The sequence below is a fragment of the Acinonyx jubatus genome, chromosome A2 (assembly GCF_027475565.1).
Source record: "Acinonyx jubatus isolate Ajub_Pintada_27869175 chromosome A2, VMU_Ajub_asm_v1.0, whole genome shotgun sequence".
NCBI lineage: Eukaryota > Metazoa > Chordata > Mammalia > Carnivora > Felidae > Acinonyx > Acinonyx jubatus.
The window spans coordinates 8,077,023-8,104,346 of record NC_069383.1 but is presented as its reverse complement, the minus strand read 5'-3'; the positions used below and the strand labels follow the sequence as shown (position 1 = coordinate 8,104,346).

General features: G+C 43.1%; 1 protein-coding gene across 2 annotated transcripts in view; it reads left to right on the top strand.

The window, feature by feature from the left end:
- Positions 1–27,324, top strand: part of CNTNAP2 (contactin associated protein 2) — a 1,948,817-nt gene that overhangs the window by 1,671,647 nt on the left and 249,846 nt on the right. For both annotated transcript variants that reach the window (XM_027075690.2, XM_053217934.1), the window contains one exon: positions 26,492–26,662. In XM_027075690.2, coding sequence (XP_026931491.1) covers positions 26,492–26,662 — 171 coding nt within the window. The remainder of the gene's footprint in view (positions 1–26,491; positions 26,663–27,324) is intronic.

The following is a 27,324-nucleotide window of genomic DNA, read 5'->3' as shown; positions in this document are numbered from 1 at the left end:
TAAATGATCTGGACGCACTTAAAGAAGCAACCTATACAGAAATGACATTGTTTTGTTTAATAAAGTTCCATTCAAGGCAATTTGGCTGGCTCTTCTATCAAGTGTGATGGGAAAACGAGCCAGTCCTGATATTAAATACCCAGATGATCCTTCAAGCTGTTTATTTCATAATAAGTCAATGCTCGGTTTTACAGCGCTATGTGTTACCCAAGACAGTCATTTAGTTGGTCAATTTCAGGCTAGTGACAAAACTCTGAGTAATAGGAAAGCAGTGTTGATGCTCCATATTCTCTGTGAGGAGATGTCTATAAATTAAAGTTCCCGAGCACACACTAAATTTATATTTAACAGCCATTACTAAATGTAAGATCTAAGTGAAACTAGATTATGACCTACATATATGGAAAACTAATTAAAGCTGCTGGAAACTACCTATTTCTCTTTGGATGATTTATATCAATACATAAAGATGTGAGAATTTAGTGCAAGTCAGATGTGTTCCTATCTATTGCTTAGAGCAAAGCGCATTTTTGGAGGAGAATAGTGATTATTAAAGATGGAGCTCCAAACATGAACTTTCCTGTGTTTATAAGGCTAGAGCTTGGTTATTAAACATCAGTGCTTTTCAAAATAGCTTTTCATTTTGCAAGATAAAAAGTCTTGTAAAAATCTCTTTTAGAAAGACAACATGATTTTTGTTAATTCACTAAGCCCTCTATCCTAAGTACTATCTCTGAACTACTTTTCAAAGATTACCAGTGGGTTTTTTTTTTAGCTCCCAAAACAAAAAGATTGTAGTTGGACCCTGATTTTTTACTTTTTAATCGAATTTCCATTCCTTTCATAACGTTAAATTTTTTGACAGTTGTTTTGAATGTATATAATATTTTTCTTTAGAATTTCCTAAGATTAAACATATGATCTTTCTTTAAAAAAAAAAAGAAGGTTCTGGGTAGAATAACGTCTCTGTTTACCATGCCTGGACTGTGTCTACACTGATGGATAGGGCGCACTCAGTGTTATGGGGAAGCAGGTGTGGTGTGGTGATGGGGAAGATGAAAGTCAAGTGCGGCCAGTCACAAGGCTGACCAAGCAGATGAAGGCAGAGCAGAGACTGTAGTTGGGGGGGGGGGGGGGTCTTGTGCTGTAGGTGGGCCAGGGGTTGAGTTGAAGACAGGCCCACCCACACAGCCCACACGGATGAGCAGAGCAACTTATGTGGTTGCAATGGCAAGGGGTGGATGTACTGGAGTGATGGAGAAGGGTGATCACAGGAAGGTGACCTGCCTTCAGTTTGAACAATCCTACCAGAAATTTCTGCTTATGTTTGCATGAAGTAGGTCTTTTGATGTTGTTTCTAAATCAAATGAAATCTGGTTAGCCCCCACCGAGTAAGCTTGGCAAGACATCCAAGAGCAACCATTTTGGGGTGTTCCATTTGGTGGTGCAGGGAGGAGGCTTAGGCGGTCTGGGAGAATCACAGGGTCCCTTACCCTCCTCGGTGCCTGCTCGTAACTCTCATTAGTCACTCCCCTGAATCTGTATGGATAGGGAGGGTTTGGGGCACAGTCTGGTTGGGAAACAGTTGCACAAAATCAAGGAAATACCAGTTGACAACATCCAAGGTATGCGCATCCACACTGACATCCTTGCAGAAGTCAGCCCATTCCTACCTGCGGTCAAAGCACCAGCCTCTATCCCCTTCCCCTCTGAAAAATCCATTGGATGTAGCCCTTTGAAATCATTAACCTGTTAACTCTAGCAAGGAGATCACAGACCTCCACGATCCAGTGTTCCCATCGCCCTTTTAAGAAAGGAAATGATAGAATGACACTGCCTATCATTTTTCCATAAAGTTATTCCACCATATTAAATTTTCAGTAGATGTCTACTGTCGCCTGTATTTTCTCTGTGGATACCAGCCCTGAACCTGGATCTGCCACTATTAAATCATTAAATGTCTCATTTAGGTCAGAAGTGCCCTTCCGATGCAATGTTGAGAAGAAAACAGTCTCAGGGAGTTCAATTTGCCCAGCCAGCAACTTGCCACAATTATTTGATCTGTTGAGGGACATTTGAAAGTATGTCCTCATGATAACTGTTACTTTAAAATCAAAGGATTTTATAAAGATCCTTTCTGTCTTAGTCTGTTCAGGCTCCTATAGCAGAATACCATGGACTGTGTGCCTTATAAACAACAGACGTTGATTTCTTACAGTTCTGGAGCCTGGGAAGTCCAAGATCAAGGCGCTGGCCAAGTCTCTGTCTGGTGACAGCACACTTCCTGGTTCATAGATGACACCTGCCTCTGTGTCCTCACGTGGTGGAAGAGGCAAGGGAGCTCTCTGGGGTCCCTTATAAGGGCATTAAACTCACTCATGAGGGTTCCACCCTTATGACCTAATGACTCCCAAAGTCCCCACCTCCATAAACCATCACTCTCCATGTTAGGATGTAACATGTGAATGGGGGGGGGGGGGTGGGGAGACACAGACATTCAGTTGATAGCACTTTCTTTAGAAAGAAACATTTCTTTTTCTTTGTGCTTTCTCTAATGTCCATTTTTTTATATTTAAAAATATATATCGTTTCCCAAATATCCATAGATCATTTCTTTACTACTACCACTAAGAGCCAAAAATTAAAGATATAACAAATTAAATTTCCCCAACACTTAATACATGGATTACAAACATTTAATTAAATAATTCTTTTTAATTTTTGTTCACATTTATTTATTTTTGAGAGACAGAGCACGAGTGAGGGAGGGGCAGAGAGAGAGGGAGACACAGAATCCGAAGTAAGCTCCAGGCTCCAAGCTGTCAGCACAGAGCCCTACGTGGGGCTCGAACCCATGAACCGTGAGATCATGACCTGAGCCAAAGTCAGACTCTTAACCAACTGAGCCACCCATGCACCCCTTAATTAAGTATTTCTAGGCATTAATTGAAAAAAACTTCTGATGTATCCAATTTTCCTAAATATTTTAAATACCTTAAAGGTATACAAAACTCACAAAATTGTTATAAATACAAAGGTAACCAGTAATTTGAGAATAAAACCAGTTATAAATATGCAAAAAGGAAATTTAAATGTCTTTTATCCTTAGCCTGATTCATATTTTTTTAGTCTTTTCTTGGGTAACATGCCTGACATTTCAACTATATGCTGTACAACCATTTCAGAGTAGCCAAGCATGCCGAACCTAGGTTATGAACCAATGGGCTCTTGGTAAGGACACAGGTCCTAGGTTCTAAGATTTAAATTCTAGCCAGTGATCATCAGATTAAACTTCATTTAAGTCCACATATGTCAAATTGGTTTAATTTTTACAATAATGTTTCCTCACAAATGATTTGGCCAGCGTCCCCAAACCTATTATGTTATCACATTATTATAATGTATTGACCTCATCTGTTAGAATATCTTGTTGGGGATTTTTAAGGTATTTTATTAAGATTATTAGGATTATTTGGAAGCATTACCTGCTAGTAGATAATGCACTGAGCCTACATTTTCATTCTCCTTTCCAGGACACTAGCTCTAATTATTGTTTTTGAGGTCACTGTTGATTTCTTTTTGCGCGGAGTGGTCACTGGTGTTAATGAACTGTGAGTCCTTGTTTCTCAGTCCAGTTTTCTTGTGTGACTCCAGCTATTGGTTGGTCCTTTCTGATATCATTATAATAAGTACCTTTCTTAGGGTTAGTTGGCTTACTGGTTTTGTGCCTATTATACTACCTAGTGTGTGTGTGTGTGTGTGTGTGTGTGTGTGTGTGTGTGTGTGTATAATTTATAGTCAGGAATTTAATTAGCAGATGAAACAACGTACCCACATATATTAGCCCCCCATTGACTATACCCCATACTGTTAACCCTTGGCTTTTCTCTTCTAAGTATTGTTATAAGTGACTGACCTTTCACAGACTAAACTTTTAGTCAACCATAATTCATATTCCCCTGAATCCTCTCCCTCCTATCTCCCTCCTCCTCCTCCTCCTCTCTGTCTCTGTCTCAATGCTAACTCATCAAAAGTTGGCCAGCAGGAATCTCTAACTTGACTCCATCCTTTTAGTATTTTGGTTCTATCTTCAACATTCCAAAACCACGCTTGCATTCTGGCAACAACAGTATGTTCAAGTCTCGTTCCAATTTGTTCTGTGTTATTGTGCTTCATTTTACTGCTCCAAGACCTGCATCTGCATCCGTATCGGAAGTAGCAGAAAATAGTAGAGAATAATCTCTAAGTCCAAACTCTGGGGACAAGGGGTAACCAGGAACATCAATGGTAGGTGAAAATACTGCTGTGGCTACCATTTAATAAGGACAGAGATGGAAAATAGGTGTTGTTTTAGCATCATAACTTCATGGTGGTCTTTCTAAATAAGATTATATATTGCTATGCTCTGTTTTTCTGAGAATCTGTAGTTTCATTGACCACTAAGACATTTTTTTTTTACACTGAAACATTTGACCCTCATTCTTTCTGCATGGGCCAAATGCACTGAAATATTTCTTATGCTCAGCTCTGTAAAGATCCCAAACCATATACACCTTCATAGAATTGAGTTTAGAATTTCCTACATGTGTGGGTGAGTGCATGCATGCATAAGAATATGGATTTATTCCCAGCAGGAGGTAGTATCCTTTTATCTATCACGTATGGTAAATACTTCTTGCATTTTGCTTTCTCACTCCCAATAATTAATATCAACAATGATATTCATCTAAATTTCATTGTTTTTATACTTGTCTGAATCCAATACTTCATACCCTCACGTAACAATTTACACCTTCCCTTTGGAATAATATTCTTATCCTGTTCTCAAAATTGACAAGTAATGGATTTAAGGATGAAGTTACCTAATTTGGCTCCTGTATGATGGACAGAAACCAACGTGTAGGGACAAAATCAGGACGAGAAAAAGGCAGTTTTCTTTAGGTTAAAAAAAGTCAACAAATAGAACCGTTTGCTTCTAAGAAATCATTATTTATGACATGAGAAAAACCTAAAGGATTGGAAAGAGTTTTTCCTTCGTTCTTTTTGTCCATTTCTGGTGTTCATCCTGAGTGATTTTAATACATCCCATTTAGCAGTACGTACTGCGATGTTCCCACTGAGTGTCTCTACAGGGTAGGTTGTGACCTCAGGGGCACCACAAGCCAAAGAGAACCAAGCAGTGGAGTGGGAGAATGAAAAAGCCCCCCAACTGGTTGGGAGTTGGCACAGATGGGTATGTGGGAGAGTTAAAGGACAGACCTAGAGGTACAGGGCTCAGATCAGACAATTTCGCTCAGGCTCCCGAGACATAAAGAATTTATGATCATCAGGAAAGAGGTAATTTGCTGAAATTCCCACCACAGAACCAGAAAGAAGGAGGGAGATAGACATGTGTGCCCTGCACCAAAGTGGCCCAGGAGATACCTCGTTGAGCCAATAATTTAACTGCAAATAACATACACTCAGGTAAGGAAGGCAGAGTAAACTGCATATAAGGCTCTGGTCTGGATCTTAAGATGCAATCTGCTTCATTTCCTTGAGGAACCACGTTCCTAATTCTTACAACCATTTGGTTAAATGTTGACCAACAAAAGCAGATGTTCTATTGTGTTCAATGGGGGAAAGCTCTTATTTTCTGTTTCGTCTGGTGAATAGTGCATGAATCCACACAGAAATCTGCATCAGGTGTTTCCATCTTAACCAATGGCATAATTCCAAAAGGACTGCCAGCCAGGAGAGCTCCTAAGCCTCCCTGAAAAACTGGAGGAACTCATTATATTTTGCTCTTGGCTTGGATGGATGAAGGAAGAGAGGCAGGTGGGTCCCCACTGAGGCTGCAAATCACTTGCATTCTGGATTTAAGAGGAGGTTGAGGAAACCAGCAGCAGCTGTCCTCATGAGGGGTGAAAGTGTTGCTGTAGAGGTCCAAAACCCAACAGTTTTGAGTCAGAAAGGAGCTTTCAAGGAAACATTTTACTGTGGTTTAAAAATTCTTCACTGTGAACGTGCTGAGCTTTTGTTCTTTCAGCGTGTTCTTTCTCTGATTTCTCAAGAAGACATCATCTAGTAAGACTGGGGTGCTGTGGCCACAAATCCCTGGTTAACATTAGGCGAGAGGAGCGTCAGAAAGAGGCAGGGGTCCCCACCTATTACCGAAGTCCTTTAAGAGCAGGTGATCGATTAGATGTACAAAGAGCATTGCCAAGAAGAAAGCATCACAGTCTCAATTTAAAAAAACAAAACAGGGCTGCCTGGGTGGCTCAGTTGGTTGAGCGTCCAACTTCGGTTCAGGTCATGATCTCGCGGTGTGTGGGCTCGAGCCCCGCATCGGGCTCTGTGCTGACAGCTCAGAACCTGGAGCCTGTTTCAGATTCTGTGTCTCCCTCTCTCTCTGCGCCGCCCTCCCCCCACCACTCACACTCTGTCTCTGACACCTTCAAAAATAAATAAACATTTAAAAAAATTAAAAAACAAAACAAAGCAAACAATTCAAGCTTTGGTTCACCTGTCTGCCTCCTGATGACACAGATCAATGATTTAATTGGTAGTCCTCTACATCGTCTCCTCAAATAGTGATTTGTCCCATTTATCATAATTTCTAAAGAGCACTAAAACACAGGATGCTCTTTAATAACATATATGGAGCTTGAATAAATAGCATAGTTCATATGCTTTCAATAGTCCAGAATTCCAGAAGTAGTGTTCTGTCGAACACACTTGGAAAAATACTTAACTAACCACTCTATTTACAACAGAAAGAGTTTCATGGCTCCACAGCTAATGCATCTGAAAGACCAGGAGCTCAAAAAAAATTTAAGGCGTGAACTTATGAAGCTGGAGGCATGGGTTTGGTCCTCTTGTGCATGTTTATTTTACAGGCAGCATAGTGACAAACCCACCCTGACCCAAAGGAGTAAGAGATTATAGGCAGATTGGCTCAAACCCATCCCTGTTTTCCACCCACCATAGTATAGAAATTATTTTAAACGTGTGTAGTAAGAATATCTCTATTAATTTTTTTAAGCATGACAGAAATAGGCAGTTGAGGGAAATGATTAGGAATGCAGGCTTTGGAATCAGACAGGCTCGCTGTGAAGCACCTCGTTCACCCAGTGAACTTCAGCAAGTTACTTCGTCTCTCTCTCTCTCTCTCTCTCTCTCTCTCTCTCTCTCTCTCTGTCTCACCTGCCTCATCTGCAGAGAGGAATAATGGCAGCAAATTATTGGCAGATTTTGGCAGCAAAATCTTTTAGGATTTAGGAATCTCAGGTGGGATGATGTGCATTAGGTGCCCAGGACCGTGAGTCACCCAGTAAATGGTCAATAAATATTAGTTAGTATATATTATTATCATTCTCTCGACCAATAACAGCATTTTTGTCAACTGGGACTGAGAAGAAAAGAAGGAAAATGGAAGCAAAATGTCATTATGGTTTGAGGGGGGTTGCATCTGCTGGCAACCTTTGTGACAATGGTCGCCAATTACGTCTATTCAGAAAGCTGTCCTGTTGGCCCTGTGGAGGGTGACTTGGAGGGGGAGGTATTAAAGCCAGGGAGGCAAGAGCCACGCAAAAAGACAACAGGACATGGTATGAGAAGCATGTGGAGATGCCATTGGTTGAATTTGGCATTCAGTTTTGTATGGGCATGGAAGTTATGGCTTCGGACAGACCCTGACACTTCCTCACGCTGCGTGACTCTGTGAACAGTGATATCCTTAACGTGAGGACCAAAAGAGGAGCCAGTCTTGGGATGTGGACGACGAGTTTTTGGTTTTACGTTTGCTCTTTTGAACTTCTGGTAGCAAATCCAGAAGAAGGGGCATGCCCTGCTGGAGCGTTGGCATTTAGCTCTGGAACTCTGATCAGAGGTCCGTGTGGTAACACGGGTGGAGATTATCAGTGGGAGACGTTGGAAATCACACAGAGAGCCCAAGAGAGAACAGAGTGGCCTGAGTGGCGCCCCCAGGGGTACGGTATGTAAGAGACATTCAGAGGTAGTAGAATCAATGAGTGGACCAAGAGTAGAGTAGTAGAAAGAGAACCAGAGAGAATAACGTCCTAAGCTAAGTGAGCTTGAGTAAATAAGAAATTGAGAATAAAGATAGCACACCAAGTCTCTGAACTTCCCCCGGGACCTGGGATTGAACTTCAAGCCCTGTCTTCCCCAGAAACCTACACAGAAGCCCAGTTTGGCTGTCAGGGTACAGCTGTCTCTGGCAAAGGAGGTAATGTCCTTCTGCTTCAAAGCTGATAAACCCGAGCCACCCATGTCTATGTGGTTTCCAAGCTATTTCTGCTCACTGAAACCTGAAGAGGGAGCGAGGCACGATTCCTTGTCAGACTGTCCCTGTGTCCTCAGCACGAAGCCTCTGGTCTGGCTGTACCAGGAATAGGAATGAATGTCATGTTCATCCTTCACAAACTTCAAAATAGCAGTAGTTCAAAACTAGCCAGGCTTCTAATAAGCAATTGGAGAGGTACCTAGACTCCAGGACTAGAACTATATTTCCAAAGCTTCTGTAGAAAAGATCACCTGCAGCAGAAGCAGCAGAGGTGCTCATTAAAAGGGCAGATTCCAGGGCGCCTGGGTGGCTCAGTCAGTTAAGCGTCCCACTCTTGATTTCGGCTCAGATTATGATCTCACGGTTCATGAGTTCAAGCCCCGCATTAGGCTCTGCACTGACAGTAAGGAGCCTGCCTGGGATTCTCTCTCTTTCCCTGTCCCCTGCTCACACACACACACACACACACACACACTCTCTCTCTCTCTCTCTCTCTCTCTCTCTGAAAAAAAATAAATAAATTTTAAAAAGGGCAGATTCCACATAGCCAGGATAATGGCTCAGAAATCCGTATTTTTAGCAAGCCCTGCACATTATTCTAATGCACAATAAAGTTTGTGAGCCATTGATTGTAAAAGAACAGAAAGTCAGTTTGAAACACCCAACAAAGAGCTCCACCTGGGAAAGATAATCTGAAGGGAATACATTTTACTCATAGGAGATAATCCTTAACAGAATTATGAGACTTTGTGAGAATTAATTGTGTCTAGTATCTCACTTTTCCAAATTATTTGTGTGAATATTTTCTCCCTCCCTGCTCTGTGTTTTCTGATTAATACATGGTGGAATGCTGTATAGTTTTTCCAGCATGAGAAATAGAGCAGGATGAAAATTTCCCATGCATTTTCTTCAAAGAAAAGCATTTTGGACTTCAGTGTTAAAAGGAAAAGTCATGAAATATTTTAATTTTTTTTCGTGGCTGGTGAGTTGTGTTCACCCTGTTCTTTTTATTAAGCACTTTTCAATGAATACTTCCTTTTTCTCAAAGTAAAAACTGGCTTTTTTTCTGCTGAAAAGCATCATTGTCAAAATTCATTGTCACATTTACACTTTAGAAATTATTACCTGGTTCTCGTTAGTGGAGAAAATTAGAATAGTTTATGTTCCACTGTGTTATCCTAACCTCGTCCCCTTGTTTGTCAAGATTCTTAAGCTGGACATTATTCTGCGTGTATGTGTGTGTGCTTGCAGTAAAACATAGATCATGACTGAAAGGCAACTACTAGAGAATTATTATAAGTATAAATATTGACCATGGATATTGAAATGTTTATCCCCACCCTATGTTGATACTTGAAATCATACCATTAGAAATTAATTAGTTTGGATCTTAAAGGCATTTCAATCTTCAGGAACCTCTTATTAAAATAATAATTAAAAAAACAGGGGTGAATAATCATGAAGGGCTTATCAGCCACCACACGATGAAGGTTTGGTTGATTAATAACTGAAAGCAGGATTGGTAAAGATGAAGCTAGAGACACATCAGGGAGATGGGGAGACTAGGAGAGACAAAAGAAACCGCCATCAAATGTCACCTTGCTCATTCCCAGTCTCTCAAATGGGGCAATTCTCCCCCTTTCAACAAGAGCCTGTGCTGTGAAAGCAAGGAAAACTTTAAAAGACTTATCCTCATTAAGTTTTGGGACAGAAACCTCACCAAATGAGTAAATTCCTGGGGAAGATCAAGATCTTAGAGCCCCTTAATAGGACTAAAATAATCATTAGCCGACCAGAGAGAACAGGACAGCCTCTCAGCCCGAGGAAGAGGTATTGGGTGAGTCTGGCCCAGCACCGACCCTGCTTTCTTATACAGCTGCTTGGAAATACAGATCTGGAGAAGGGGGCTTCTCCCAGCCAAGTTCATGCTCCAGGATATGGGAATAGGGTTGCAAACTAAAGATTAATTGTGCAACACGACAGATGTCTTTGTGAGGTATTACAGCACACACTTCAGTTCATATGGGGAAACATGGACCCTTCACACTTGGTCTGACCTGGTGTTCATCCAGCCAGGTCCATTTTCAGACCACTTCTCTAGGGGTGTAGGACGTTAGGAAGTTGAACCATCCCAGCCAATTTAAACAACTGGTCTCTTTCACGTGAGCATTCCACCTCAGTGCTCCGGATCATCTCTGCCTCTGTCACATGCAACCAGAAAATGTGTAGCTCAACTCAATTCAATGTCTTTTGGGGGGAAAAAAATGCACAAGTGCTTTGACAAGACATACAAAGAATTAATTTAAAAAGTATCTTTAGTAGAAGTATCTTTAGTAAATCTCATAGGAGATTTTCTTAAACCTCTCTTTCCAAACAACTTCAGCAAATACTACTGAGTCACATCCCTAATGTAATAACAAGGCTTGATTTGGTCCAGCTGCGACTCTGTCTCCATACGGAGATTGAGCTTTTGAAGACTTCCTCCTCGGTGCGACTCCGTGACCCACAGCTCCCCCACTGGTGGACCCAAGGTGGTGCATCTCAGTCATTCAACAGCATCTCCTGAGCACCTGCTGTGTGCCAAGCAAGGTCTGGGTGCCAGAAACACAAGAAAGGACAAAGCAAGCGAAACACTTGTGTGCATGGACCTCATATCCTAGTTCAGGAAAGACAGTCAATAAATAAGTAAACTTAATATATAGATAGGAATGTAACAGAATGACGCATGCTCTAAAAACGCAACCAGTGGGCAATGGCCGAGGATAACTTGAGGCTGGATTTTCCATTTGTTCGAGAAGGTATCACTGACTCTGAGGAGGTGACTGAATTCTGAGTGATAAGAAGAACCAATCCTGCTGGAATCTGCGGGAAGCATTCCAGGAAGAAGAAACCGATCCTGAGATTGGAGCAAGCTTGATATCTTGAAGAACAGAAAGAAGGCTGGCGTGGCTTCTGAGCAAAGGATCGAGCGGAACAGGGTGATATCAGAGACAGAGGCAAAATTATGAGGGCCCCAGATTCTGGATCTTTTATGAAGTCTAGGGCTATGCATGACGTACAGGAGCTTCTCAGAAGAGACACGAGGCGGAACACGGTGGTCTTCTCCCCAGGGTGCCCGGACTTTACGGGAGAGTCTCCTCTAGCTTTCCTTCGGCTCAAATTTGAAGACAAAGGATATAGTCGCATCTCCAGGCTCCCTTTAGATGCCAAGAAAGCCCAGCATAAAAATCATACAGGACTGTTTGGAGGGCTAATACTTTGTAGGAAAAACCGAGGGCTAGGGATGGGGAGTGAAAGGGAATTACTCTATTTAAAAAAAAAAAAATGCAGCATTTCTTCTGGAGCAAGCACTTGTATTGAAGCCACGGGACCTGGGTTCAAAGTGAAACTCTAAGTGTTCACATCAAAATTTCTGTACCTCGGTTTCCTCACATGAAAAATGGAGATAATACCAGAATTTCAAGTGATGTTGTGAGGATTAATTGGGGGAAAAAATGCCTGAATTAAAACACTGCTCGGAACGTGGTGGGATAGATTTTAGCTGCTGTTAATAACTATTAATAATTCCATGAAGTTAACTATTCACAAATACTAGTAACTCTCTGAAGTCCGGGGTCTTAACAGAGTAAGGCTTGGTGAAGAAAAGCGTGCTCATGGCCAGTGGGAATTCATCAGAAGAAGAAAGTTTTACAGCATCACTGTTAGTGGTTAGTTGATTCGTTCGTTGTGGTGGTTTATAGTTCAGGAATGCCTCAGCGGCGTGGGGGCCTTACATGTGAATCGTAGGGCCTCAGAAACCCTCTTCTTTCTCAGGATGAGAGAGAATGTCGCTTTTGCCCACTGTGGCTACGCTATCGCTATAGGGTGAGACCCGGAAACCTGTCACCCAGGGCCAAAGCTGAGGCCTCCTGTGCAACGCCGTGATCTGCTTGGTCCCAATACGGACTTCCTTTTCAAAACAAGTGTCCGATGACCACAGGTAGTAAAAAAAAACCTGATCTTTATTTGTAACTCACAAGGAGCATCGAGGCCATTCGATTCCCAGCACACACTTTCAGATTCGCTTTCACACTGCTCCTGCTCCATGTTTCTCCATCATGTTCCACTCGTGTTGGACCTCATCCCAAGTTCTTCCCGAAAACTCTTTCTTGCAGCATTCATGGACTCTTGTCTCTGCTTCTGCTTCCTCTTCCCTTTCATTCTGTACACATAAGTACACACACACAGACACGCATGCACACAACCTGGGTCCTTCCTTGTACAAATCTCCCACCCATTACCATCCACAAAGGTAACTAGTATTAAAGTTTGATGTCAATCCTTCTAGACTTTTATCTTTTACTCTGTGCTTCAATGAACACACACACACACACACACACACGAGTGTGTGTGTATACATGTGTAGATGTATCAGGCCCATGTACAACATGCACATATACTTTTTAACAACATGGAGACATCATATGGATTTTATTCTGAAAATTGTGTGTCACTCAACAATGTACAATTGACAATCTGCACAGACCCGTCTTACTGTTCATGCCACATTGTATTATATTTGTTTAATATACCATAACAGATTTACACATGGTGGTTGTTTTTTATGGGTTTTTTTTGTTTTTTTTTGGTTTTTTGCTACTAGAAGCTCTTTAAAATTTTACAAACCACCAAAGCCCCAAACTGTAAAGGTGTGTGCACAGTGTTCAACTCGAGGTGGAGGGTAGAAGATTAAGGAGAAAGTCAAGTGGATTGAAATCAGCAATAAAGCAACCATTCTCCAATACTAAATGTACTTGAAATTTATTCCCCTGCATCTGTAGGTAAATGTCCTTCTGTTCTTGAAACAATAAATCCCCATAAACTTCCCATAAAGTTTTGCAGAGGTGAAATGTGGGATTGGTTCCATCAGAATCCATTCAGAGCTTTGTTTGTGCACCTTCTGATCTGAATTTTAAAGCCCCTGTTTTTCCTCGGAGCCCCTGAGACTGAGAAAAGGTCAGAATGCAACATGTTTCAAAGCTGCTGTGCTCCGGGTGGCCACCAGCCTGCTGGAAATAATTGCTTTCAAAACCCAGATTGTGGCACCACCTACTCAGTTGCAAATTAGCATAACCTACGGCACCATGCAGTGGTGGTGACAACTGTTAGTGTAACTTTTTGTTCTATTCTCAATTCACTTTTAGGAATATTGAGATGCCCAAACACCTCCATTCCAGACAGTCTGTCTTTGTTTTCAGTAACCTCAGAGGCAACACTGAGCCCCAGACCTCTATTTTACAACTTGAAATTTTATTTTATTTTTTTAATATTTACCTTTTTTGAGAGAGAGAAAGAGAAGGAGTCGAGGAGAAGCAGAGAGAGACGGGGACAGAGGATCCCAAGCGGGCTCTGCACTGACAGCAGAGGGCCTGATGCAGGGGCTTGAACTCCTGAACCATGAGATCATGACCTGAGTCGAAATCAGATGCTCAACCCGCTGAGCCATGCAGGTGCCCTTATAACTTGAATTTTTTTTTTAATTTTTTTTTACACTTATTCATTTTTGAAAGACAGAGAGAGACAGAGCGTGAGCAGGGGAGGGGCAGAGAGAGAGGCCACACAGAATCTGAAGCGGGCTCCAGGCTCCGAGCTGTCAGCACAGAGCCCAACGCGGGGCTCAAACACTCACAAACCGCGAGATCATGACCTGAGCCGAAGTCGGACGTTCAACCCACTGAGCCACCCAGATACCCCTACAATTTGAAATTTTGAAGTGGAAGATACTAAGTCCAATCATAAAGTGACACGTTACACTGAATTTCACTGTAATAATCTATTCGATATTTCCTTCTCTGGTGTGTACCCCCCCAGTATGTTCAATAAACATGCAATGAGGCCCTGGTGTCTGGGGTTGTGGCCTTGAGACTTCATTCGGTGCCAACCTCTCCTGTGGCCCCACAGCCCCTCCGAGCAGCTTCTGGAGAAATCACTCCCCACTCCAGGCATCTCAGCAGCCCGTCCCTGCTCCCGTGGTCTGTCCTGCCCTCCTACTAATTCCCAGATTCCTCTGAAGCAAAACTATTCGAAATCAACATAGTGGATGCGGTCACTTTATTATTCGTCGTGATCAATGTGACACGACATAATAAAATTCCCGCTGGCCTCGCACCGTCTCAGACACCAAAGGGTGTCCTTTGCAGTCCACTTGAATCCCATTTCACAATCCTTACCCCCGGAGGCGGCCACAACCAAAGCTGTGTCTCTGCACCGAGCCTCGCACCATGGAGACGACAAAGGATCGCAATGGCAAGTGCAGTGGTGCCTTCAAATGTGTTCCTTTTATCCTTAAAAGTCTGAACATCTATTTCGGCTTTGCTGCATTATTTATTTTTACTTCGGAAATTATTTTCACTTAGCCACTAAGTGGAATTTGTTTTCAGGCTCGCTTTCCGCTGTGTTCCCTTCTTCTCGAGTATTTATGAGTTTGTTAGGAAACGGCAGCCCGTTCTATATAAATCCAGGCCGTCTCTCACACCCTTGCACGCACAAAAATCTGTCATTTTTCTAGGAGTATTAATAAATATAGGCCAGAAGAGGGCTTTTTGCCCTTTTATAGTGCTTTGGTGTTTCAAAGTGCTTCTGGATGGCGCTGTGTCTTTACATCATTAGGACAACCCTGTGACAAAGGAACTACTTTTTCTAACTTACAAATAAAGAAACTGAGGTTCTAAAAGCTTGCATTTTTCCACTTCCTCTTTGCATCATGGGTTGTCTTCCCTCTTTACTAATCCTACTCCTGGAGAGGGGGAGGGCAGGGAGGGGGGTGGAGGGGGGGACCATGTTAGTTTTCAGTAGGAAAACGACAGTATCTATGAATAGGTGGTGCGAATCTTTTTATTTCCTGTAATGAAAACAGCACCAAAAGGAAACTTTGATTTGCGCAACATAATTGTGTGACTCATATCAATCCATTACTCCGCCGTGTAGAGCAGTTTCCAATGTTCGCATCCACCATTCTGCCGAAATGGGAGGCTTTTTCCACATTTCACTCACCTAATGGATTTTATATAAAATCTGTTTCTCTATGGATGTAGGGCTCTGGGGGGTTTGTAGTCTATCAAGAGTTAAGGGCTGCCTCATGTTACAGCGTTCCCTCTCTGCACAGTGGCTGAGCGTGGCTAAATACATCGCAGTCTTTTACATTTGTGCTGTGACCATTCTTCACCGCAACAGGCCAGATGATGAAATGGGAGCTTAATGGTATTAGGGCAGGAATTACAATCGTAGGAAGAGAGAAAATGATAAGAGGTCGGAGATACCAAAGGGACACATTGTAAAGACAGAAGCGACATCCACGGGGCTGGCCCTCAGAACCATCGTCAACCACCATGAGTACCTGCTGAGGACCCCATGGTTTTGAAGAGGGCCCGCATGTCAGATCTCTAAGAAGGGAACTGTTAAATGGGCCCAAAAGGCCAAGTAAATAATGCCAATCCGCATGGCCTTCCACCCGGCTAAATAACTCTTTGATTCAGAAACTTGAGAAGGAGGTCTCCACAGATGGTCAAGGAGTGGTGAGAGCTGGGAGTGGGACTATCAATGGTTCAGATCTTTTTTAAGAACACTTAAACAACACTTAAAGAACACTTAAAGAACACTTTTTAAAGAACACATTGAACACCCACCTCCGTGGCAGGCTAGAGATTACAGGTAGGAAGAAATAGAAAATACAGTCTCTGCTCTGTGAAGTTCCTAGCCTAGCAGAGGAGAGGAACGCGTGAAAGTAATTATAATAATATGGTAAGTTGAATGCAGAGATAGACACAAGATGTCATAGGAACACGGGGAAAGCGTGCCCTCAAGGAGGAGAAGGAATCAGGCCAGATGTAGCGTGTGAGTGGGGAGGCCGGGGAAGGGGAAGTTGGAGAGAAGGATAATCCAGAAAGAGGAAAGCACGTGAAGAAAGGCATGGAGTCCATACACAACAATGGGGGTGGTGGGAAGTCATGGCATCTGTGTGCTGCTGAGTACACGTTCTCGGGAGAGAGGAGGCTGAAGAAGCGGGTCTACACCTAATACGCCGTGTCCAGGAGTTTGCAAGGTATTCCGCAGGCATTTGGAACCATGAGAGGGAAACCATCAGCTGTGCATTTTGGAAAGCTCTCTCTTGCCTTTGTAGGGACTGGATTTAAAATTGAACGACCCTGGAGGTAGAGTCTAACGTCAATGCGTCATCCAGGTGAGAGGTGATGGCCTGAGCCCTGGCAGTAGAAGGAATAGAAGCAGGGACATACCTGCAGAATATTTCGGAGGTGCGGTTCTCAGGCCTTGGGAGTCGATTGGGTATGGAGGAATGACTCCCCTGTTTCTGGCTTGAGCAGTAGAGTAGGAACAGCTCCACGGGGAGAATACTGCAGGTAGAGCGAATTTGGAAGAAATATATGTTCACTTGCAGTCATTTAGAGTTTGAAGTACTTGCAGGTCAAAGTAAAGCTGTCTAGTAAGAAACCCATATGTTAATGTTAAACTCATAGTAGCGATCTAACTGTATGCATAAATTTCGGAATCACTGATCTATGTGTGGTTAGTGCTTGAAATCGTGAAAGGGAGTGAAATCGCTCGGGAAAAGAAGGAAAAGCAGATTTATCCCTGGGCCTGACATGCAAGCATTTAAAAGTTACGCAGTTCCCCGAGTAGCCCTCCCATGGCCGTTCCTGTGTAGTACGTTACTTATTAAATATTTTAAATTTCAACCTGCATGTAGTGGATATAAATTTGTCCTCCAACCTCCAGATGCAACACTCTTATTTTTGTTAAAGCAGACAGATCTTTCCCCCAATCCTTTGCTCACCAGGATGTGAAACATCCAGGCTTGCTACTCCCTCCTTCTTTGGAATCGATCACACAGAAACCTTTAGAGTTTTACCCGACACAGAAATTTGAATGAAGAGCAGAGGGCACAGATATTTCCATTACACACTTAGTTATTCATTTCTCCACTTCTGGTTAATAATTTTTAACTTTGAATCCCATTATATTTAAGATGACAACTAGGATGACTAATTAGGCATAACTGGTCGCCCCAATAAGGAAAGTTTGAGGGATTTAACACAGAGACTCTGGAGAGTTTTAGACCTGCTCCCCATCTCCAAATATCCAAAGTACATGGGGCGCCTGGGTGGCTCATTGGTTAAGCGTCCTACTCCAGATCAGGTCATGATCTCACTGTTCGTTGGTTCGAGCCCCACGTCGAGCGTTTGAGCCCACGTCGAGCTCTGTGCTGACATCTCAGAGCCTAGAGCCTGCTTCAGATTCTGTGTCTCCCTCTCTCTCTTTCCCTTCCTTGCTTTCACTCTGTCTCTCAAAACTAAATAAAACATTAAAAACAATTTTTTTAAATCCGAGTACACACAACTGTTGCCAGCACGCAAAATAAGATAAAATTACCTCCTTAGTAGGACTCTGTCCAGTGCACCGTTGACAAGAGTCAGCGTGTGAGTTTCCACGACTGATGAATTTCATCACATGATCAGTTTCATCACATCCCCCCATTCTCTGGCTATTGGTCAGCTCACAGCAGCGCAGGAAACACCCTCAGCATCATGACCTCTGGGGTTTTATTATCATATCGTTCTCTGTGGGACCCTGTCCCCATTCTTTCCCAAAGAAACCAAATGGCAAAGAGACACAGGGTGAAAAATTTACATTGTTGACCCCCAAGCCCTGTGGGTTGTTAACAGTGGAAAAAGTTTGCTGGTGAGGGTGAAACTTGATGAGTTAGTAACATTCTACCTCCAAGCCCTTCATTTTGAGGTTGGGCTTGCCCTATAAAATCAGGCAGGGAGCTGAACAAAGCTACTTTTACCTTTCCAGAATGCACAAAATGGTTTAATTAAGGAAGTCCTTTTTTTCTACCCATAAGGACACCTCTACAAATAGACTCAAATCTACATGCAAATGAAGCCATCTGGCTTATTGTTGTCAATAGCACCCAGCCCACGGTAAACAATAGAAGGCTCACTGCCTAACTCAAATACCCACATCTCTAACCTTGGGGTCACTGAAAATTTTCAGAGTAATTAGACTCAGCGCTAGTATTCACATTGGAGAGTGCTTGCCACTTAAAGCAGAAGCAATAGCTGTGTTTCTTGGTGCGGTCCCAGTACGGGGCCACTGGATGGCTCTGAGGAAATTGCTGGACCTGGGAGCCAGTGGCATCCAGGCCACACCCGCAGCCATGGCCTCACCAAACCACAGCCACGGCCGTAGAGCCCACGTGCAATCTTCTCCCTGTCTGCCAGAAGCCAAGTCTTCCAGCCACTTCCTGGTTACCTGCCCTCTCAGAGGGGAGGGATCTCTGCCATACCTTCATTCTAATGAGAGGATCTACAGTGTGTGGGTAACTGCTTTCTTGGGTGCCCGCCACTGCTTTGTTCGTCAGATTTTTATTCAGCGGCTGCTCTACAAAACCATATGTCACATCGCCAGGGCTCAAGGTGACTCCCATGTGTGTGTCCTGAAGGAATTTTTTTTTTAATTCCTGAGGAGATTAAGCGGCGGGGAGGGCACAGGTTTGAAAGCCAGTGAGCAGGGAGCAGAAGGGTGAGAGGCGAACAGGACAGATGGCGGACGTGGGTACGAGTCTGAGATGAGTCGACTGGCTGCAGAAGTCAGAATTGGTTATGTCAGTTTAGCTAAGGGTGGTTGGCTGCTCCCCCTTAAAGAATTCACCTGCGGGGTAGGGAAGGCTCAGGAGGGGCCTCAGGGCTTGCTGGCCTGCTGTTTAAGGAAAGGAATCTCCTTTCCCATCCTCCCCCAGGACCATAGGTGACACCAAAGCCATCAGTCATAATGGTTAATGTGCTTTTGATAGTAGTAACAGCAGTAGTAACATGTGTTGAACACTTACATTTTGCTCAGCCCTCTGCTAAATGCATTTCGTGGATTATCTTCTGTGATTCTCAACACCCATTAAGAGAGGTGCCATTGTTAATTCCATTGTACGCATAAGGAAATTGAGATTGAGGGAGATCCAGAAACTTGTCCCAGTCACCCAGTGGGTGTGGGTGATAAAGCCAGACCCTGACGCTGGAGCCTGCACGTGGAACAGGTCACGGCAACTTCGCCAAGTGACAAGCCAGAGCAGCCCCCTGAGGTCGCTTATTGTCACCCCACCGTGCCCCTCCCCCAACTCCATGTCCTCCAAACGCCCTGCTCCTGCTGCTACCACCGTCACAGGGGTGTCTCCAGCGTATCACATGTCCAGTTGCTTCCTTACTTGAGTCCAGACTGTTGACAGGCAGAGGGGAAGCGAACTCCAACAGGGTCTGGAACGGAGTCCGTGGGAGGTCGGGTCCTGGTGAGGCTCACAGAGGACTGGTGAAGTCCGGGCAGCCTCAGTTAAACCCTCAGTTCACTTTCTCCAACCCTGCCAGCAGCTCTCTTGTCCTACCCAACAGGAGCTAAGACGTGACGGAACCACGTATGAGCTACGCAGTAAACTGGGGGAGACTCAGCAAGGCTGTTCTGATTCCTCTCAGTGTCCCTTTGTCTTTCGAGGTGAGGGTGATCCTTTCCTCAGGGAGAGGGGGGCACCTCACATAAGGGTCTGTGACCTGCTTCACGGGAGGGCCAGAGAGTCCTTCCCGCACCAGCCATTTCTTACATTCCCTTAGTTCAAAATATTCAATATGCTGAGGTGCTGTATTTGGGGGAGCATGCCCTGAACCCCATCAGTTACATACACAATGCAGTAATCAGAGAGCATTAGCTTCCTCAATAGCGACACAGGCAGCTTGAATATATTGACGAAATGCCTTTAGTAACTCCATGGCAGAATAATTTTCTGGAGTGTCTCAATTAGGTGTGGAAGCAGAATAAGGACTCTTCAGAAAAGCAAGGATTTAGAAAGTCGACCTCTTGCATTCCTTTTCTCAAAAAGCTACAGGAGAATGTGCCTGTGGAAATGAGGGTGTAGACCTCATTTCCCTGTAGAAAGGGATCCCTGTAGAAAGAGGGATCACCCAAAGTCATGGGGTCTTCTGATTTGGCCATTTAATAGTGAAGAGTAGCAGAAACATGGTCGGCAATAATAGCAAGAGACAGGTCCCAGGACCAGAGCCTGGTGTCAACCCTCAGAAGAGCCAGTGGGCCTGACAACAGGAAGTCAGAGGCTGTAGGGGACCTCCGAGGGACAAAAAGGGGGCTGCTAGATCACCCGATGTGTGTGATGTTGGGAACACATGTGGGAAGAGTTTTACAGATGTGTTGAGTTATTGGAGAGAATTTACGACAGGTACAGAGAAAATTAAGCCAATGGAAAAAGAGGTAATTACTGATTCCAGAGGAACAAAAGAAATTATACAAATAAAAGAAACTATAATTATATTTTACTAGTCGGCTCATTAGTGAATAATGCAGAGTCCTAAAAATGTAAATATTGAATTTCCACCGAAATTCTGTGAGTTGCTAGTTTGGGAGAATCTGGAGAAAGGGAATAGGCAGGCAGGCTTCTAAAAATGCTCAGTCTTTATCTTGCGTCTGGGGAAGGTCAATCAAGTGTCTCTAAAATGCATAAATTAATAAATATCGACACACGCATATTCTACAAACGCAGGGATGTAACTGAAAGAGTTACGTGTAGGAGTTGTTGCTAAGAAACTGGGTTGGGATGGGGGTGGAGCAGGGAGTTACAGTTTCCTTTATCCCTTGTAGCACCCTGGATTGTTAAAACTATGTATGTGTACCCCGAGGTCGGAAATTAAAACTAGGCTTGGGATGCCTGGGTGGCTCAGTTGGCTAGGCGGCTGAATCTTGATTTCACCTCAGGTCATGATCTCATGGTTCCTGAGATCAAGACCCACAGCAGCATTTTAAGTTGAAGTGCAGAGCCTGCTTGGGATTCTCCCTCTCTCTCTCTCTCTCTCTCTCTCTCTCTCTCTCTCTCTCTGCCCCTCCCCTGCTCACGCGCGCTCTCTCTCTCAAAATAAATAAATAAATAAATAAACTTAAAAAATGAGAAATTAAACCTAGGCTTAAAACAAACTGCTGCTGTCGACCTAAAAAAAAGGGGTAAATTGAGGCAAGCTCAAAACTGTCAAAAAGAGGAGTTTATTTAGGAATAGCAGAAGAATTGCGATTTGGTACACACAGACTGTGGCAAGCTCCAGGCATCTGTTGAGGGTTTGGGGAAGACTGTATTTATGCGCAGGGGATGGAGACAGAAGAGAGTTCAGTTAGATCTGTTAAAATAAAAAACAAACAGAGGCCAGCTTTGAAAATTCCCCAAGCAGAAAAAAACAGTCCAGTCAGACAAAAAAGAGCTCAATTCAGCTTATTTTTTCAGACCAACCCAACGTGGGTCATTTCTTGTTCATGCCTCTGGAAACCATAAGCAAAAATTTCCCAAGATTGTTATGAGGTAACCCCTGACCAACTCCTTATCATTTAAGAAAATCCCAACATTATCAGATTTCTGTAAATTGGACATTTATGGGAAATCAGCATGTGTGTCCTTATGTTTTATTTTCCTAAAAGCATGTGAGTGAGATTTTCTATTTTCTATCCTCCAGTTCCATTTTAAATTGAAGTTCTTTAACACTGCTCAGCAGAAAATATCCTTAGAAATTTTGAAGTCAGTATCCCATACCAAATAATCATTGGTGAGATTAAAGTAAATGGCTGTTAAAGAATTTGGATGAACAGGGTGCCTGTTGGCTCAGTTGGTTAAGCATCCAACTCTTGATTTCAGCTCAGATCGTGATCTCAGGGTTCCTGAAATCCAGCCCCACATGGGGCTCCTGCACTGATGGGGCAGAGCCTGCTTGGGATTCTGTCTCCCTCTCCCTCCATCCCTCCCCCACTCGTGTTCTCTCTCTCTCTCTCTCTCTCTCTCTCTCTCTCTCTCTCTCTCTCTCTCTCTAACATAAATAAAATAAACATTAAAAAGAAATCTTGGGGGCATCTGTGTGGCTGAGTCGGTTGAGCATCCAACTTCGGCTCAGATCATGATCTAGCAGTCTGTGAGTTCAAGTCCTGCATTGGGCTCTGCATTTTCCAACCTTGCCTTCTTTTGCCTGTTCACACTACTGAGATACTACTCTTTGCCCTGCAATGAAATCTCTTATTTCCAACTTGGTATTCTCGTCCAGTGTCACTTGACCCTCTATAGCACTGACCTTGACAGCAAGTACAAATGGCAGCAATTTCAGTAATCTTAAGGTTAGGAGGCCATCATCCTTGCAAATTCATGGCATTGTTCAATGAGGTCTGTCTGTAGGAAAAAAACAGAAATTAAGACATAGGTAAGAACAGTTATGGTGTGCTAAGGATGCAGTGTCCCGTTATCAGGAGGTGCTAAAGCAGCATTAATTTTTATTTATATTTAGTTAGTATCTTCAGTACTCAGGTTACCATAAAGTAGATCTTACCCCATGAGGACATCGCATGTGGAGTGGAATTAGATAGAACTGAGAGGAGTGGCTATACAATTACCCACTGATTTAACAATTATTTATTGAGTGCTTACTATGTTCTGGGGCCAAAGGTTATAGAGACGAAATGGTTTTCTCCCAGCTTTCAAGGAGCTTATGGCCAGTTGGGAATAATGTAAACAATAATAATGCTCTAGGCTCCTTGCATCATGAAGCACAATGAGCACTAGGAAAAAAAACAACTCATGTTATTTTGTTGTAACCAAAAATCCCAGAGACTGGGCAACAGACTTATCAGAACATACCTCACAGAAGTTCATCAGCGTCTGAAACAGTGGCTCCCCACCTTTCTCATTGTCTACATTGCTCATTAACACTTTCATGCCCACATCCGCATAAACATATTTACTTACCAATTCTATCATGCACCACTATACTCATATGTCATGTACATTATAAATATGACTGGGGGGCGCCTGGGTGACTCAGTCAGTTGAGCATCTGACTTCGGCTCTGGTCATGATTTCGCAGTTCATGGGTTCGAGCCCCACGTTGGGCTCTGTGCTGACAGCTCAGAGCCTGGAGCCTGCTTCAGATTCTCTGTCTCTGTCTCTCTCTCTCTCTCTGTACCTCCCCCACTCACGCTCTGTATCTGTCTCTAAAAATGAATAAACATTAAAAAATGTTTAAGTATGACTAAAACAGATTTTTTAAAGGATGGGTTTTTAAAAATGAGTAGAATTTCTAAGGACCTCTGCTTGTACCACATGGCTCTCCTTCAGCACCACCTGAGTGGACAGCTCCACTCTGACACAAGTCCCCAGAAAGTCCTCACTGTTGCTGGTCAAGAATCTGGACTTAGTTCATCCAGAGACTTGGGGCATACCACAAGTGACAACTCCAAAAGATATCATGTGATAACCCAGACATTTCCGGAAGGATGACTGGTAACTACCGTTTGCACCAGGCTCAATTTCCCTGTGAATATGTCAATTCAAAAGGCCAAATTAGTTAGAAGTTGCTTAGTGAGCATAGAATTAGAACAAATGGAATTGTGGTCTGTGGGGACCTTTCATCAAGCTGGAATAACTGATTGAACTGCCCTTCTCCTCTCCAGGGATATTTCTGTCTGAATAACCAGCCCTGGACCTCAAATAAATACTGACATGTTTTACTTTTAGCTTTCCTTTTTCTAGAATCATTTCAGACAACTGCCCTTCTGTTAATACATCACCACCTCAGAAAATGGGAATGCACTTGATTGGAATGAAACTTTAAAATGTTAATTACATTCACATCCTGGGGATTTAGCCTAAAGAGACAGAATTGCTTTGCTTCAAGCATGGCTGAGGACTTTGATTCTTGGGGCCCCTCTGTTGTTATAGGGCTCTCACCCAATTCGGATGAGCCAAATCCTGCTGACCCTGGGGATGGGGCTTCATTCCTTCTAGAACTCTCCTTGATGGGAGGGCTGCAACTTCTAGTTTGATTTAGGTTTTATCTTGTGAGACCTTCATTCTCAGTCCACTGGGAAAGGTAAGCCCCCGAAGTCCCCTCAGGAGATATTCAGCCACATCTTGAGCCAGGAAGAGAACTCAGCCCTCGGATGATAGCAACTCACACATGTATCATTCTAACCAATATCACACCATATTCTTCTTTCCCAAGAGAAAACTAGTCTATTTTTTTCTCCTGCTGAAAGCTTTGATATGGCAACTTAAAAAAAAAAAAAAAACCTCAAAACTGCACTAAGACTTTTGGGACCCCTTAAATAATAGATTCAATCCCCACCACTGTTTTACGTTAATAAAGACATTTACAAACATATTTTGTGCTGACTTGCTGGTTATAAATTGCCATTCATTTATCTAGATGTCACTCTATCCTAGACATCTCTAAGAATGAAAACAAATAACATTGATTAAATGAGATGTTATTTTAATATCTCATAATATAACAACATTATATGTTTAATTTAAAATTATGGTTTATGTGGTGCCTGGGTGGCTTAGTCGGTTGAGCATCCAACTTCGGCTCAGGTCATGATCTCATGGTTTGTGGGTTCGAGCCCCACATCAGGCTCTCTGCTTTCAGTGTGGAACACACTTCAGATCCTCTGTCCCCCTCTCTTTCTGCACCTCCCCCACTCTCACTCTCTGTCTCTCAAAAATAAATAATAAGACACTTAAAAATAAAAAATAAAAAATACAATAAAATTATGGTTTAAGTATAGCAGTGCCAACACAAAAATAGTTTTATTTAAAAATAGCAGTTGAACTTAATATTGTATATGTGCATAATTTGCATGAAAGAAAGAAAAAATTTAGTTTATAAAAACTATTACAGGGAACTTGATTAATTGTGTTCTTCGAAGGAAAAAGCAGTAAAAAATGAAAAAAAATCAGATGTGACAAGAAAATTTTCCACAATTTACTGACCTTGTAGGGTTTGAATTCAGCGATTCATGAATCAGGCAGCATCCGATCTAGCCGATAGAAAATATCTCTAGAGAACCATACAAAGCAAGTGACTTTTATAGACAGAGGTGAGCAGGAACAAGGAAGTGTACTGGGAGTTTGCTGATTGGCTAAAGCAGAGTTACTTCCCTTATATGGAGTGAAAGGAGGGCTTAGAGCCACATCATGTAATTTGTGCTGAGCAGACAAAAGCCAATTGGTTGACTCGGGCTTTCCCTTTCTGGGAGAACAGGGTGTAGAAACTTTAAGTTTTGGGTTGCCGAAGTGAGGCTTAACATGAGTGACTCCATGTTGGGCCTAATCTGGTGACGTTAACATACGTTTAGTACTAAAGGGAAAGGCTTCAGTAGCTATTTTAACGCATGCCCATGTATTTTTGTCCTTAGTTGTGATAGTAAACATACTCAGAAACATGTACAATCAAAAGGAATTTCTCCCCTGCAGATAAAGTCAAGAGTCAGCTCTTGGTTGTATTAAATTCTTGGTCCATCTGTTCTAATGGAATGTGCATCATAGAGTTTGGTGTTTTTATTATGTCCTGTGAACTGCTTTTCTCCTGGGGTCACTGGCTACTCTCAAGCAATGAGGGAGTGGTGTATAACCATGTCTTTGCCGTGAGTTCAAGGGTAGAGGCTAATGGAGAGCCCTCAGGTGGACTCAGCTCAGCACCCCACACCATCCTCACCTGGAGTCCCCAGGAAGGAAGAGGTTGGCAGGGGGAGACACTCCCTTCATGGCAACTAGCCTCTAGAGGTTTGGAATGGGGGCGGTGGGGAAATGAATAGCTTGGTCTTCTTGACTTTTCCTTGGCCCCCGCCTCCCCCACACTGTACTCAATGTCTGAGCAGGAGCTGGTTATTCAAAGACAAAGTTGGATGAGAAGTAAAAGTAGAACACCAAAGACCCCATTCCTATTGTATCCCTCTAGGTCTAACCCAGATGCTTCTTGCACCAAACCCAAGCCATCAGTACGTATGCACGAGTTCAAAACATCACCCCAACCCCCACCCGGTAGTGCCAGGATCTGCTCTGCATTTTTCCCTTTATTGGCATTTACCCCCTAGGGTCCCTTCAAGGCTGCTCTTGGTAGGAACCCCAGCTGTCAATCATAAGTACAACATGCTCTTACACACACGCATAGAACTTTCAGAAAGTTGAGAATAAGTCTGTGGGGATTCTGTGCCATGATGTTCAGCAGGATGAGAGGAGACAAGGGCTATTGCCAATGGAAATTTATTAAAACTTAAGAAATGGCTGTGTTTTCTATTACTCCTGTTGTCAAGGTATACATTACCCTGGGTTTTTTTTTCTTTCCACAGGGAATTATTGGAATGCTGCCTCCTTCCCAAACCCATCATCCTACCTGCACTTCTCCACTTTCCAAGGGGAGACCAGCGCTGACATTTCTTTCTACTTCAAAACATTAATCCCCCGGGGAGTGTTCCTTGAGAACTTGGGCAACACAGATTTCATCAAACTAGAACTGAAATGTGAGTATAAACTCTCTGTCAACTTGTGAATGGCCTCCTCTCTTGTCACTTCAGGCCGGTCCTAACACTGATTATGTAATCTGATTGAATCCAAACATCGGCGGTTTCCTTTGTTCCAGAGATGATGCTGGAAGGTAGCTACACAAACGTGGAGAAAGACCTTGGCCCCCTACCCTTGGGTTGCTTCCCCAGGAAGCAGGGACACTAAGAGGTTCCCAAGCAATGCTACTCAAAGAAGAAGATGAGAGAATAAATTGCTCTGGTAACATGGGGCAAGAGTGCATATTCAAAGCTTCTGTATGTGTATGTTTCTTTTCCAAGGAGACAGAGGATTGTGCAAAGTGACCAGGAGTAAAAAATAAGATACTGGGAGGGATAATACAATAAGGAAAAGAGGGATAATAAAAATGAAAATCTGTATGAGTTAAGAAAGTAGCGTAGAAACAGGATTGTGTCACACGAAGAAACTTTGAGTTGGAAGCTTTCTAGCAGAGGCCTCAAACCCACACACCCTACAGAGGTTTCAGTTCTGAGTTTATTTAGCTAAGGGTACAAAAACGAACCTCAGCAGAGTGACAGCAGATACTGCCTAGCTCAGCCCAGCTTGCCATGGATCCCAAAGACCCTCACCAGGTCATGTGGTCTGGGGAATGCCATCTGTA